This window comes from Anolis carolinensis, chromosome 5, assembly GCF_035594765.1.
Source record: "Anolis carolinensis isolate JA03-04 chromosome 5, rAnoCar3.1.pri, whole genome shotgun sequence".
Lineage (NCBI taxonomy): Eukaryota > Metazoa > Chordata > Lepidosauria > Squamata > Dactyloidae > Anolis > Anolis carolinensis.
This window is the reverse complement of record NC_085845.1, coordinates 100,925,167-100,939,753: the sequence shown is the minus strand read 5'-3', so window position 1 is coordinate 100,939,753 and position 14,587 is coordinate 100,925,167. Positions and strand designations below refer to the sequence as shown.

The following is a 14,587-nucleotide window of genomic DNA, read 5'->3' as shown; positions in this document are numbered from 1 at the left end:
AGGGGGAGAGGAAGAGGAGGGAGAGAAGAGAGGAAGGGGAGAGAGGAGGAAGGGGAGGAGAGAGAAGAGAGCAAGGGAAGGAGAGAAAAGAGAAAGGATATGGAGACAGAACAGAGAGAGGGAGGGGGAAAGAAAAGCGGAGGGGAGAGTAAACACAGAGGGAGGGGAGAGGGAGAAGAGAGGAAAAAGAGAAATGAGAGGAAGGGGAGAGAGAAATGAGAGGGACGGGAGAGGGAGAAAGAAGACAGGGAGGGAAGGGAGAGAGAGGGGAGAGGATAGAGAGAAGGGAGAGGGAGGGCCCTTCCACACAGCCATATAGCCCAGAATATCAAGGCAGAAAATCCCGCAATGTCTGCTTTGAACTGGGTTATGTGAGTTCACACTGCCAAAGCAGATGTGGGACTTTATTCAGCTGTGTGGAGGGGGCCCAAGAGGGAGAGAGCGGGTCCTGCAGGCCTGGCGCGGCGCCGGGGAGGGCGGGCGGAGGAGCCCAGGGAGCGGCCCTGAGGGCCGGGGTGGAGCCCGGGACGAGCCGGTCTGAGGAGTGGCCCTAGGGAGCGCCTCTCCCGGCCGGGGCTGCTCAGACGCGCCTTCCGCCTCGCCACACAGAGAAGCACCGCTGCCTTCGAGCCGCCGTTGCCTTCGAGCCGCCGCCATGCCCGTCAAAGGGGGCACCAAGTGCATCAAGTACCTGCTCTTCGGCTTCAACTTCGTCTTCTGGGTGAGTCCCCAGGACAGAGCGCAGGCTCGCCTCAGCCGCGGTTCACCTGGGCCTCTCCCTCCCCGCCCAAAACCGAGCGCGAGCCCCTTCCCTTCTCCGAGTCTTTTCCGAAGCGTTCCGAGTGGAATTTCGGTCTGTTTTCTGAAGGCATTTGTTAGGAAACTGGAAACGCAGCCTGAACTCGAGCGCGCGCCTTCTCTGCTGGGCCCCGACGCCGAGTATGAGCCGCGGTGGTTGGATTCTTTGAGGCAAAAAAAGCCCCGGGTGGTGGGCACGCGGACCCCCTCCCCCTTCTTCTCCCTTAACCTCCCAGGTGCAAACAGAGGAAGGCGGGCCAGGGCTGCTCTCGCCTGGGAAGCATGTAGCTTCCCTTCCCACGGCCTCGTCCCTTGGGAGATTAAGCCACAACAGTCTGTTCTCTTCAAAATAATAGTAAAGGTTTCCCCTGACGTTAAGTCCAGTCATATCTGACTCTGGGGGTTGGTGTTCATCTCCATTTCTAAGCCGAAGAGCCGGCGTTGTCCGTAGACACCTCCAAGGTCATGTGGCCGGCATGATAGAATAATAGAATTGCCCCTGGTGGCACAGTGCATTAAAGCGCTGAGCTGCTGAACTTGCGGACCAAAAGGTGCCAGGTTCAAATCCCGGGAGCGGAATGAGCGCCCGCTGTTAGCCCCAGCTCCTGCCAATCTAGCAGTTCGAAAACATGCAAATGTGAGTAGATCAATAGGTACTGCTCTGGCGGGAAAGTAACGGTGCTCCATGCAGTCATGCCGGCCACATGACCTTGGAGGTGTCTACGGACAACGCCGGCTCTTCGGCTTAGAAATGGAGATGAGCACCAACCCCCAGGGTCGGTCACGACTGGACTTAACGTCAGGGGAAATCTTTACCTGATAGAGTTGGAAGATACCAGATGGGCCATCTAGTCCAACCCCCTGCCATGCAGGAAAAGCACAGTTAGCTAGTCAGCCTCTGTTTAATAGTTTCCAAGGAAGGAGCCTCCATTTTGCTCTGAGGCAGAGAGTTCCATTGTTGAACAGCACTTATTTATTTATTTACAGTATTTATATTCTGCCCTTCTCACCTCGAAGGGGACTCACATTACACATATAAGGCAAACATTCAATGCCTTAACATAGAACAAAGACAGAGACAAACGCAGGCTCCGAGCTGGCCTCGAACTCATGACCTCTTGGTCAGGTTTTTGAGTAATTACATTGGACTACCGCGGATTTCTGAGCCTGAATATATTGCACAAGATTTCCCTAGCCTAAAATGATACATTTTAATATATTGGGTTTATGGTTCCCGTCCCCTTGATCTGGTCATGTAAGTGTGATTTACTGTTATAATTGTATTATTTTACTTTATTTAATAATGTGTATTATGTTGTTATGTAATGTTTGTGTTGCTTTTATGACTGTAAATCGCCATGAGTCCCATCCGGGAGATAGGGCGGTATATAAATAAAGTTTTATTATTATTATTATTATTATTATTATTATTTGTTGCAGCTGGCTGCAGCTGGCTGCTCACCAGCCTGCGCCACAGCCCGGGCCTATGTATTTACAGGGCACATAGACCCCAAATAACCCCAGGAACAGGCCTAAAAACAAATTTGTTATTTACAAAATGAACGATGCTGCAATGAGTTAGTGGCTTGTGTTGTCAAAGGTTTTCATGGCTGGAATCACTGGGCTGCTGTGAGTTTTTTGAGCTGTATGACTATGTTCCAGAAGCATTCTCTCCTGACATTTCGCCCACATCTATGGCAGTCAGCCTCAGAGGTTGTGAGGTCTGTTGGAAACTAGGCAAGTAAGGTTTATATATCTGTGGAAGGTCCAGGGTGGGAGAAAGAACTCTTATCTGCCTGAAGCAAATGTGAATGTTGCAAATTGGCCACCTTGATTAGCATAGGACTGAGAGCAATGAATTCAAATTACAGTAGAGTCTCACTTATTCAAGCTAAACAGGCCGGCAGAACCTTGGATAAGCGAATATGTTGGATAATAAGGAGGGATTAAGGAAAAGCCTATTAAACATCAAATTAGGTTATGATTTTACAAATTAAGCGCCAAAACATCATGTTATACAACAAATTTGACAGAAAAAGTAGTTCAATACGCAATAATGTTATGCAGTAATTACTGTATTAACGAATGTAGCACCAAAATATCACAATGTATTGAAAACATTGACTACAAAAATGCGTTGGATAATCCGGAACATTGGATAAGCGAGTGTTAGATAAGTGAGACTCTACTGTATTTACAAAATGAATGATGCTGCAATGAGTTAGTGGCTTGTGTTGTCAAAGGCTTTCATGGCTGGAATCACTGGGCTGCTGTGAGTGTTTTGAGCTGTATGACCATGTTCCAGAAGCATTCTCTCCTGACATTTCGCCCACATCTATGGCAGTCAGCCTCAGAGGTTGTGAGGTCTGTTGGAAACTAGGCAAGTAAGGTTTATATATCTGTGGAAGGTCCAGGGTGGGAGAAAGAACTCTTATCTGCCTGAAGCAAATGTGAATGTTGCAAATTGGCCACATTGATTAGCATAGGACTGGGAGCAATGAATTCAAATTACAGTAGAGTCTCCAAGCTAAATGGGCCGGCAGAACCTTGGATAAGCGAATATCTTGGATAATCATCATAATCATAATCATCATTCAATTACTTATTAATCGCCCTCCAACCAAGATGCTCTAGGCGATTTACAAGCTAAATTGTAAAGGATAAAAATACATAATACATAATAAGGAAGGATTAAGGAAAAGTCTATTAAATATCAAATTAGGTTATGATTTTACAAATTAAGCACCAAAACATCATGTTATACAACAAATTTGACAGAAAAAGTAGTTCAATACGCAGTAATGTTATGTTGTAATTACTGTATTTATGAATTTAGCAACAAAATATCACGATATATTGAAAACATTGACTACAAAAATGGCTTGGATAATCCAGAAGCTTGGATAAGCGAGGCTTGGATAAGTGAGACTCTACTGTACATGAAGGGGAGGTTCCACTTGAACATTAGGAAGAACTTCCTGGTTATAGCCCCTTCCACACATATAAAATCCACATTGTATTATATGGCAGTGTGGACTCGGGGCCCTTCCACACAACCATATAACCCAGAATTTCAAGGCAGATAATCCACAATATTTGCTTTGAACTGGGTTATCTGGGACTCCATCCACGTAGCTGAATAAAATCCCATATTATCTGCTTTGAACTAAGATATATGGCAGTGTGGACTCAGATAACCCAGTTCAAAGCAGATATTGTGAGATTTTCTACCTTGAAATTCTGAGTTATATGGCTGTGTGGAAGCGCCCTGAGTCCATACTGCCACAGTTCAATGTGGATTTTATACAGTTGTGTGGAAGGGGCCACAGCCAGGAAATTCTTCCTAATGTTCAAGTGGAATCTCCTTTCCTGTAATTTGAATCCATTGCTCCGCATCCTAGTTTCCAGGGCAGCAGAAAGCAGGCCTGCTTCCTCCTCGTTATGTCATCTTTTCACATATTTATACATGGCAATCATGTCTCCTCTCAACCTTCCCTTCTTCAGGCTAAACATACCCAGCTCTTTAAGAAGCTCCTCATAGGAATTCATGGTCTCCAGACCTTTGATCATTTTATTGCCCTCTTCTGGACTCATTCCAGTTTGTCAATATCTGTCTTAAATTGTGGTGGCCAGAATTGGACACAGCATTCCAGGTGAGGTCTTCCCAAAGCAGAATGGAGAGGCACCATGACTTCCCTTGATGTAGACACTATACTCCTTTTAATGCAGCCCAAATCCCATTGGCTTTTTTTGCTGCTGCATCACTCTGTTGGCTTACATCCACTAAGACTCCAAGATCTTTTTCACATTGACTGTTGTCGAGTATTAATCCTTGAAGTGCTTGTTAAGTGATTTGATTCTCACTCCTTTTTGTGGCCTGGAAAACATAAATGGAAAACATATTTCTCTATCAGCATCTGGATGATCAAAGGATTTGAATCTTATCACAGAGTACATGGAGATGGTCCCATATTGTCCTCACAGTAACCCATGTATTAAGTTTATGAGAAAATGGCCTTCAAATGTCAAGCAAAAAGTTTCATGACCAAGTTTTACTGGGACTGTAAATTCAATCAATAACACTATGTAATACAATTTTTGTTCCTGGGTTATAAATGACATTTCCTAATTGGTTCTATCATAAAAATGACAACAAAAATTATTAAACTGCCAAAACTTTGTTTTTGCTGGACAACCTGCAGCACATTTTGCTATAGTTTTTCAATGAATATCTCATAGAATTTCAGTCAATTCAACATAGTTTGTGGCAGCCACAAAAACAAAGTTTCTGGAGTATAACAACTACTTTCGAAGTAAGAATTGTGCCATTAAATATGAAATGCAACTTTCAAACCAGGAACAGATTTTTTTCTCAAATTTTGTGACATAGTATAATTTATGCTTTCAGCTTCAAAGTCTGGCTGCTTCCTTCCTGGGAAGATCCTTTGTTGGGAGGTGTTCGCTGGCCCTGATTGTTTCTTGCCTGGAATTCCCCTGGTTTTTTTTTTAGTGTTGCTCTTCATTTACTGTCCTGATTTTAGAGTTTTTAAGTACTGGTAGCCAGATTTTGTTCATTTTCATGGTTTCCACCTTTTTGTTGAAATTGTCTACATGCTTGTGGATTTCAATGGCATCTCTGTGTAGTCTGACATGGTGGTTGTTAGAGTGGTCCAACATTTCTGTGTTCTCAAATAATATGCTGTATCTAGGTTGGTTCATCAAGTGCTCTGCTATGGCTGACTCCTCTGGTTGAGTTAGTCTGCAGTGCCTTTTATGTTCTTTGATTCGTGTTCGGACGCTGCACGAAATGCTGGACCACTCTAACAACCACCATCAGGACAGTAAATAAAGAACAGCATTCAGAAAACGGGAATTCCAGACAAGAAACAATCAGGGCCATCTATCAACTCCCAACAAAGGATCCTCCCAGGAAGGAAGCAGCCAGACTTTGAAGCTGAAAGGCCATTCAGTGTTAATCAAGGTGACCAATTTGCAGCATTCACACTTGCCTCAGGCAGACAAGTTCTTTCTCTCACCATAGACATTCTACAGATATATAAACCTCGCTTGCCTAGTTTCCAACAGACCTTACAACCTCTGAGGATGCCTGCCATAGATGTGGGCAAAACACCAGGAGAGAATGCTTCTGGAACATGACCATACAGCCTGGAAAACTCACAGCAACCCAGTTAGTGGCCTATTTTGGCGAGGGAGGAGATGCTTTGGAAAATTTCCCAAATTGTTGTGCTCTTTGAAAACAAGACTGTCTCTGAAGGTGTTCCCTTGAGAGGGTACAATTTCCCAGCTTTTTATTCTAGACATGGAAATAAAATCTAAAAACACCCTCTCTTACTTTGGATTTGCTTTGAAGCTATTCTTTAAAAAAAAATCTCCTTGTTGTGTGGACACGCCTAACAGATGAACATTCAGGAATGAATTTGTTTTGTACTCTAACTCTCCAATGCTATTCTGCCCCAGAATGAGCATTCAAGACTGCTTTTTTAGAAATTGGATCTCCTTACATGACAAGCCCGCCTTTTTAAAGAACTTTTTGGGGCTTCTATAGTAGAATGGTTAAGCATGATTTGCAAACCACAGGATACTCATTTTGAAGCTCATTTTCTGAATCTTGTTGTGAACGTCCTGGCTCTTTTGGAGTAGCTTCCTTATCTGCTCTTGAGAGGAAGGGAAATGTTTAAACTTAAAAGACAACATCCAGATAATGCTTTTGAAAAGTTTTCAACATTTGAAGACACCATACAGACATTAAATATTTCTGATTAATTCAAGAAAACTTAATTCAGTTTAGAGAATAAATCATAGCAAAGACATTTTGAATAAGGAGAGCTTTTCATCAGTTTTAAGGTGATGAGTTCCCATGAGAGATTGTACTACCTTGGTTTGTAAATTGTACTTCTGTATCCAAGAATAACCAAAGGAGTGAGATTGAGATGGGGCAGTGGCAAGCCCCAGGTGAGTGGATTTTGGCAGTGATCATGTCTTGTAATGAAAGGGATGCAAAGTTTTCCCACATTGGTGATGACATTTACTAGCTAAGTTTCCCCAAGAATCGTTCTGTTCCTTCTCAAGAAACAAATTAACTCTCTTCCCTCTATCTGCAACTTTCAAGAATAACCTGTTGGGTAGGTGACACATGCAGTGACGTGTTTTTTCCAGCTCAAGGAATCTTCTTGCCAGAGGCAAAAGAACATCTCAAGGATGTTTCAATTCCACACAAATGTAGAGTAAGGGCTTCAGAGTACTTTGCTGAAATCAACCATGTACATTGAGAGCACATGTTCACTTATCATGTAATCCAGTTTGAAGTTAATTAGCTTCAAATGGTAATGACTACAAAACACACACTGCCAAACCCTGCTTCAGCACAAAGCAGGCCTTTAAAGCACATTAGGCAAAGTCTAAGGAAAGTCCAAGTTAAACCTCTTAATGTGCTTCAGCAAACCCTAATTCTAAACTACATTGTATAGCAAAATCGGTACTGCAGAATGCAAAGCATTGTACACATACATGCACACACACACACATAACACTAGAGTGCTTTGTAAAATTCAGAATTTTCATATATGGGGGGTGGGACCGCTGAAAAACACCCAAGGGCATAGCTAGGCAGTATTGAACCCCTGAAACATACAGTAGAGTCTCACTTATCCAAGCTAAACGGGCCAGCAGAAGCTTGGATAAGTGAATATCTTGGATAATAAGGAGGGATTAAGGAAAAGCCTATTAAACATCAAATTAGGTTATGATTTTACAAATTAAGCACCAAAACATCATGTTATACAACAAATTTGACAGAAAAAGTAGTTCAGTATGCAGTTGTAATTATGTTGTAATTACTGTATTTACGAATTTAGCACCAAAATATCACAATATATTGAAAACATTGACTACAAAAATGGCTTGGATAATCCAGAGGCTTGGATAAGTGAGACTCTACTGTAATTGATTACTTCCACTGCTAAATTTCACTTTTCCTTTCCTCTCACCCCCATCTCACTACTCTGACGCGCTGGTGTGCATCTCTATTGGAAATGGAGAAAAATCTGCAACCGGTGCCAACTGTGAAGCAATAGACATTGCGGATTCTGGAACTATACAAAAATTACAAACAGTTAAAACATGAATCCTAAAAACAACAACAGCACACATACACAAAATAATAAAAAGAATAGCCAGCACAATGAACAGGGCCTGTCCTGCCTAGACAATTTATCCTCAAAGACCTGTTGAAACAGAAAGGACTTTACTTGTTCATTGAACAAGAGGAGGGAGAAGACCAGTCTTCCTTCTCTGGGAAGGGGATTCAAGAACTCAAAGGCAGCCACTGAGAAGGTCTTTATGTGTTGTGGGGAGATGTACCTTTGGTGGAGTGGAAGAGAAAGAAGACCCTCTGCAGCAGATCGCAAAACAAAGGCAGATTTGGAAGGGATAAAATGGGCATTTAGATAACCTGGACCTGAGATATGTTAAGCTTTCTAGATCAAAACCAGGACTTTGAATTGTACCTGAAAATACATCAAGAGCTAGTAGAACTCTTGCAACAACAAAGAATCATTGAATAATAGAGTTGGAAAAAAACATGGGTCATCTAGTCCAACCTCCTGCCATGCAGGAAAAATACAATCAAAGTACCCTTGACAGATAGATGGCCATCCAGACTCTTTAAAAGCTTTCAAGGAAGGAGCTTTCACCACACTCGAAGGCATAGTTGTTCCACTGCTGAACAACTTTTAGTCAGGAAATTCTTCCTAATATTCAGGTGGAATCTTCTTTCCTGTAATTTGAACCCACTGTTAACCCATACAGGAAGGAATTATTCCCTCCCTGTAGTCAACCCCAGTTACCGATCTTGCTGCAATTCTTTGGACCAATTTCCTTCTTCAGGGCAGCCCTATGTAGAACCTGTTATTTATGCAGTTAGTTTGTAACAAAGGCATATGTCACTGCTGAGAGGTCAAGCAGAATGAATAGGACCTAACACCTCGTGTCTAGTTCCCAGCACAGGTCATCTACCAAGGTGATCAAAGCCATCTCTATCCCATATCCATGCTTAAACCCAGATTTGTTTTAAAAAACAAAAGAACTACATTTTTAAAATGTAACAATACTCTAAATCAGGCATGGGCAAACTTTGGACCCCCAAGTGTTTTGGACTTTAATTCCTAACAGCCGTTAAGCTGGCTGGGATTTCTGGGAGTTGAAGTCCAAAACACCTGGAGAGCCAATGTTTGCCCACACCTACTCTAAACAATACAAAAGGACAAGCTTCAAAATTATATCAAATAGTCCAAGAGGCTAATTTGGCAACTATAAAGGAACAGGAATTGCTTGGGAATTGAACTTAGCAATAAAAATACAGTAGAGTCCCACTTATCCAACACTCGCTTATCCAACGTTCTGGATTATCCAACACATTTTTGTAGTCAATGTTTTCAATACATTGTGATATTTGGTGCTAAATTCATAAATACAGTAATTACAACATAACATTACTGCATATTGAACTACTTTTTCTGCCAAATTTGTTGTATAACCTGATGTTTTGGTGCTTAATTTATAAAATCATTCTGCCGGCCCGTTTATGTTGGATAAGTGAGACTCTACTGTAGATAAAAGCAAATTGAATTTCAATTTGCGAAAATTTAGCTTACAAATCAGTACCAGTGTGCATTAAAGAAAACACATTAAAAACTATCCATAGATTGTATCACTATCCACTGAAACTCCGCATGATTAAAAAGAGAATTTGATACTTGTGTGCCCCACATCTTGTGCTCCCCATATCATTCTCCAACCCTTGTTGGCTCTTTCCACCATTCTAGTATGTTAATAGCCCTCTACTAAATAGTTAAATAGGTCTGTGTTGTAATATTTATGTTTCTTTAAAAGCATTTCCCTCCTACCTCAATGTTTATTCTAACTGTCCAGTGATTAGCATTTATATACAGTAGTATGTTGAATTGGCTACATTTCATTTTTCATACACCCCCAACAATTTCTCAGATTGAATATTAAAAGTGGGGGAGTTCCCAATTGAGGGGTGGTCACTTTTAAGCACACAGTCTATTTAGAGCTCCTTACAGAGCTTATTACACTCAGATGTTTGTGACAGCCCTGTTTGTTTCTGTATTGTGGTGTTTGGATTGATTGACATTTTCCCTCGATCAGTGGTTCCCAACCTTTTTTTGACCAGGGACCACTCTCCAACATTAGTAGCAAAAGGGTTACAAATCAGTTTTTGGTCAACTTTAGATTCGGTTTGGTTATTTGGGGTGCTGATTCAGAAAATTGCATTGGATATACCACATCAGCTCTAGTTTCTGATACAAAACATAGGCCATCCAGTAGTCACTATCTGCTCGCCCACAGAAAACCAAATGTAATCATTTAGAGCTGATGTGGTATATCCAATGCAATTTTCTGAATCAGCACCCCAAATAACACTAAGAACAGGCTTAAAAACAAAGACACTAAGAAATTTTTTTTGGGTTGGTCTGTATTGTTATTTGTAGTAGTTAAGGTGAGGCCGTGGACCATATTTTAGTTCTTGCGGTGGTCCATGAATGACAGGTTGGGAACCACTGCCCTAGATCCACCACTCTTCACATTTTCCAGAGTGAACACCTGCAACTTGCTATGCTCAAGAAGACTGCACAGGACCCTGATTTGACTCAAAATCTCAATTACGTGGAATTGATGCTAGAAGGGATGGAGCTAATATTTGCATCTCTGCCCTCTGTGGCTGTGTAGCTTGTGTCCAAAATTTTACAAGCCCTAATAATACCATTTGCATAATGTTGCTGTAAATTCAGAAATGCATGTGCCCCTGACAAAATGGGGTAGCATTTTCCACAAATGTTTTTTGTTTCTTTCTATTTCTAAATTTAACACATAAGTGTTGTATGGCTATATCACCTCATGGATATTCAAGCCTATTATCCACATGGATGTATCTTCTGTGTGTCTCCCTTGGAACCCATATAATAGTATTGAAAGTTATGGATATATCACTACAACTGTGGAGGACTGAAGAAAAATAACGTAATTCTGTGTACTCTAAATGAAAGCACTCAGAGGGCATAACTAACACTTCTGGTGTCATCTCTCCACAGCTTGCAGGAACAGCTGTTCTGGCAGTTGGACTATGGCTTCGGTTTGATTCACGGACAAAAGATATTTTTGATCATGAAGAAAATGATACAACATTTTATACTGGTATGTTATAAAAGGTTCTGTGGGCCTTCTAAATGTTTTAACACTGCACCAAAACAAAGGATTTGATGACTTTTTAAACCTAGTTCAAAAAAGAACTTTGAATGTTGTACATCTTGATTTCAGTAAAGCTTCAGTAAGATTCTGCAGGAAAGCTGATGAATTGTGGTCATTGTTTGGGTTCATAGTGCGTTCTGGGTGTAGGTGAACTACAACTCTTCTACATTCCCCAATAGGAGTCACAGTGCTCTGACTTGATGCAGGGTGAACTACAACTTCCACCATGTGGAATCAATTCCCCAACTCCTCCAGTAAGTGTATTTGCTGTTCAGTTCTGCTGTGTTTGTTATGCAGACAGATTTGAAAGGGATGGGCAGAAGGTGGGGTCATGCAAATTCCACACCAATGGAGAACCCTGGGATGCCTGCCTGTGGTGGAGGAAAATGCAAAATCTAGGATGAAATGGTCCCCAAATGAAAACATTCCTTGGGTGGTGTGCCGTAGTGTTTGGGGAGGACATTGGCAGGGGTTGGGATACTTGTTCATGGAGCTTGCTGTAACCGCAATATCAGTGGAAGGGAGTGACTTGCTGGCTCCTCAGCACTGGGAACTATAGCATGTTTGTGGAGGCCGGATGCTGTCCGTGTGAGCGGACACCCATGCCATATACACACATATGGGTTTTCACTTTTATTATGGACTAGTTTGGGGACCCGGCGGTGCCCAGGTCATTTGAGAAAGGCATTGTTTGCCTGTGTTCCAGGTGTAGCCTAGATCAATGTCAGCTGGTTCAGTGTGTGCGGGCGAACAACAACTCCCATATGCAAGTCCCATTGTCCATGGTCCATCCGTCCCCAAGCAATGCCAGGATGTAGGATGGGTCATGGGTGGTCTGTGCACCAAGTTTGGTCTTGATGAGTCATTGGGGGGGGGGGTTGCAGCGGTCTCAGGAAGTGAGTGAAGGTACTGTAAATCCCATTATCCATGGTCCGGTGTCCCTCAAATCGCAGCAGGACATAAAGTGGGTGATGGGGGGTATGTGTGAGAAGTTTGGTCTCAATCAGTGATTGGAGTGGGTTGCAGTGGTCTGAGGAAGTGTGTGAAGGTACTGTAAATCCCATCTTCCCTAGTCTGTTGTTCCCTCACACCACAGGAGGACATAAAGTGGGCTAGATTGCACCTTTGTGTCTAGTTTGGTACAGTTTCGTCATTCATTGGCATTACAGTGGTCTGTGGGAGGTTAATTGGATGAAGGTACTGGAAATCCCATCATCCTTGGTCCATTCTTCTGCTAACCGCACCAGGACGTGAAGTGGGTCATATTGCACCTGTGTGTCATGTTTGGTACAGTTTCGTCATTCATGCGTATCACAGTGGTCTGTGGGAGGTGAATTGGGTGAAGGTACTGCAAATCCCGTAATCCTTTGTCCATCCTCCACCGAAATGCTGCAGCATGTAAAGTATGTCCTTTGGGATATGGGTACCAAGTTTGGTTCAGTTCTGTCATTCGTGGCAGTTGCAGTGGTCTGAAGAATAAGTGAAGGTACTGTAAGTCCCAGCAGTCTTGGTCTGTCCTCCCCCATATTGCCCCAGGACGTAAAGGGGGTCATGGGGGTTCTGTCTGCCAAGTTTTGTACAGTTACGTCACTGGTGGGCGTCACAGTGGTCTGTGGAAGGCAAAACGATTGAAAGTAGTGGAAATCCCATCATCCGTGGCCCATCATCCCCCAAATGGCACCAGGACATAAAATGGGCCATAGGGGTTAAGTGTGCCAAGTTTGGGCCAGGTCCGTCATTCCTGGAGGTCAAAGTTGTCTGTGAAAGTGGGAGCCAATCAGAAAGCTGCCACATACCCGCATACCCACATACATACATACAAACATTGACTTTTATTATATACAGTAGAGTCTCACTTATCCAACACTCACTTATCCAACGTTCTGGATTATCCAACGCATTTTTGTAGTCAATGTTTTCAATACATCGTGATATTTTGGTTCTAAATTCGTAAATACAGTTATTACTACATAGCATTATTGCTTATTGAACTACTTTTTCTGTCAAATTTGTTGTATAACATGATGTTTTGGTGCTTAATTTGTAAAATCATAACCTAATTTGATGTTTAATAGGCTTTTCCTTAATCCCTCCTTATTATCCAACATATTCGCTTATCCAACATTCTGCCTGCCCGTTTATGTTGGATAAGTGAGACTCTACTGTATATAGATATAGATAAAAAAACAGATTTACATATAAATAAGGTGGATGTGCTTGCTTATCTAAATCTTGGGTAATATTTTCTACTACAGGACATAGAGCATCTTCAACATTTTTCACGCCATGCTGACGTACTAGACCAGACATGGGCAAACTTTGGGCCTCCAGGTGTTTTGGACTTCAATTTCCACAATACCAAACAGTTGGCAGGCTGTTAGGAACTGTGGGAGTTAAGTTCAAAGCACCTGGAAGGCCAAAGTTTGCCCATGCCAGTCCTAGACATTGACATTCTGGACGCAATAGTTAACAAAACAACATTCATCTTTCAGGATCGCTTTAGTTATTTATTCCTGTACAGCAGAGGTCTGTACTAGTTAACTTTTCTTGTCCCTTCCAACTCTCAGATTCTGTTATTCTTTCCTTTGAAGCAAAAGACGTAGACACTTAGAAAGAAATTTTAAATACATAAATCCCAAGTTGCTCTGCTATCCAGGGGGTGCAAATCACATGTTTTTAAGTTAACAGTTAGAACATGTGTGTTAATCAGCAGTGGACAACTTTGTTGATTTGGGAGTCAGTTTCACAGAGATATTGCTGGACTTCCTGGTGGCCACATTTCTTATATGCATGGGTGCTGCTGAAATTTGAGGGAGGGAAGATGAAACCCCACTTTCATTTAAAACAATCAATTTAGGGAAGTGTAAACATTATAGGAGCCCCTGGTGCCATAATGGGTTAAACCATTGAGCTGCTGAACTTGCTGACTGAAATCTGGGGAGTGGGGTGAGCTCCTGCTGTTAGCTCCAGTTTCTGCCAACCCAGCAACCTAGCAGTTCAAAAAGATGCAAATGTGAGTAGATCAGTGGGTACCGCTCCGGCAGGAAGTAACAGCGCTCCATGCAGTCATGCCAGCTACATGACCTTGGAGGCATCTACAGACAATGCTGGCTATTTATCTTAGAAATGGAGATGAGTACCAACCTCCAGAGTTGGACATGACTAGATTTAACACCAGGGAAAAACTTTTACTTTTACCTAAACATTATTTTAAAGAACAGTATGTTTATACCCAGAAGCACACTGATATATGTAAGGCTGTCCTTCAGAACAATGTGTGTCCTCCTTCCAGAGTTTGTTTTAAAGGAAAGGCATTGGATGGGTTACATTCACTTGGCTAAATTTCAGTGTCAGGACCATAAGAATGGGCAAGGGTCCACACTGCCAGTTAGACATTAATTCAGTTTCCTTTTGTGCATGTGCTTGCCTTAAAGTTGCCTGTCGACTTACTGGAAGCCATGAATTTCAGATTTTTTTTTTTTACAGCAAAGAACTGTGA

The 14,587-nt window shown here is 42.2% G+C and overlaps 1 protein-coding gene across 1 annotated transcript in view; it reads left to right on the top strand.

The window, feature by feature from the left end:
- The first annotated feature begins 320 nt into the window (after nucleotides 1-320).
- cd9 (CD9 molecule) overlaps nucleotides 321-14,587 on the top strand; it is a 29,397-nt gene continuing 15,130 nt past the window's right edge. Inside the window, exons 1-2 of the mRNA XM_062981992.1 lie at nucleotides 321-721; nucleotides 10,932-11,034. Of these exons, the coding sequence (XP_062838062.1) occupies nucleotides 656-721; nucleotides 10,932-11,034 (169 nt within the window). The 5' untranslated portion in view covers nucleotides 321-655. The remainder of the gene's footprint in view (nucleotides 722-10,931; nucleotides 11,035-14,587) is intronic.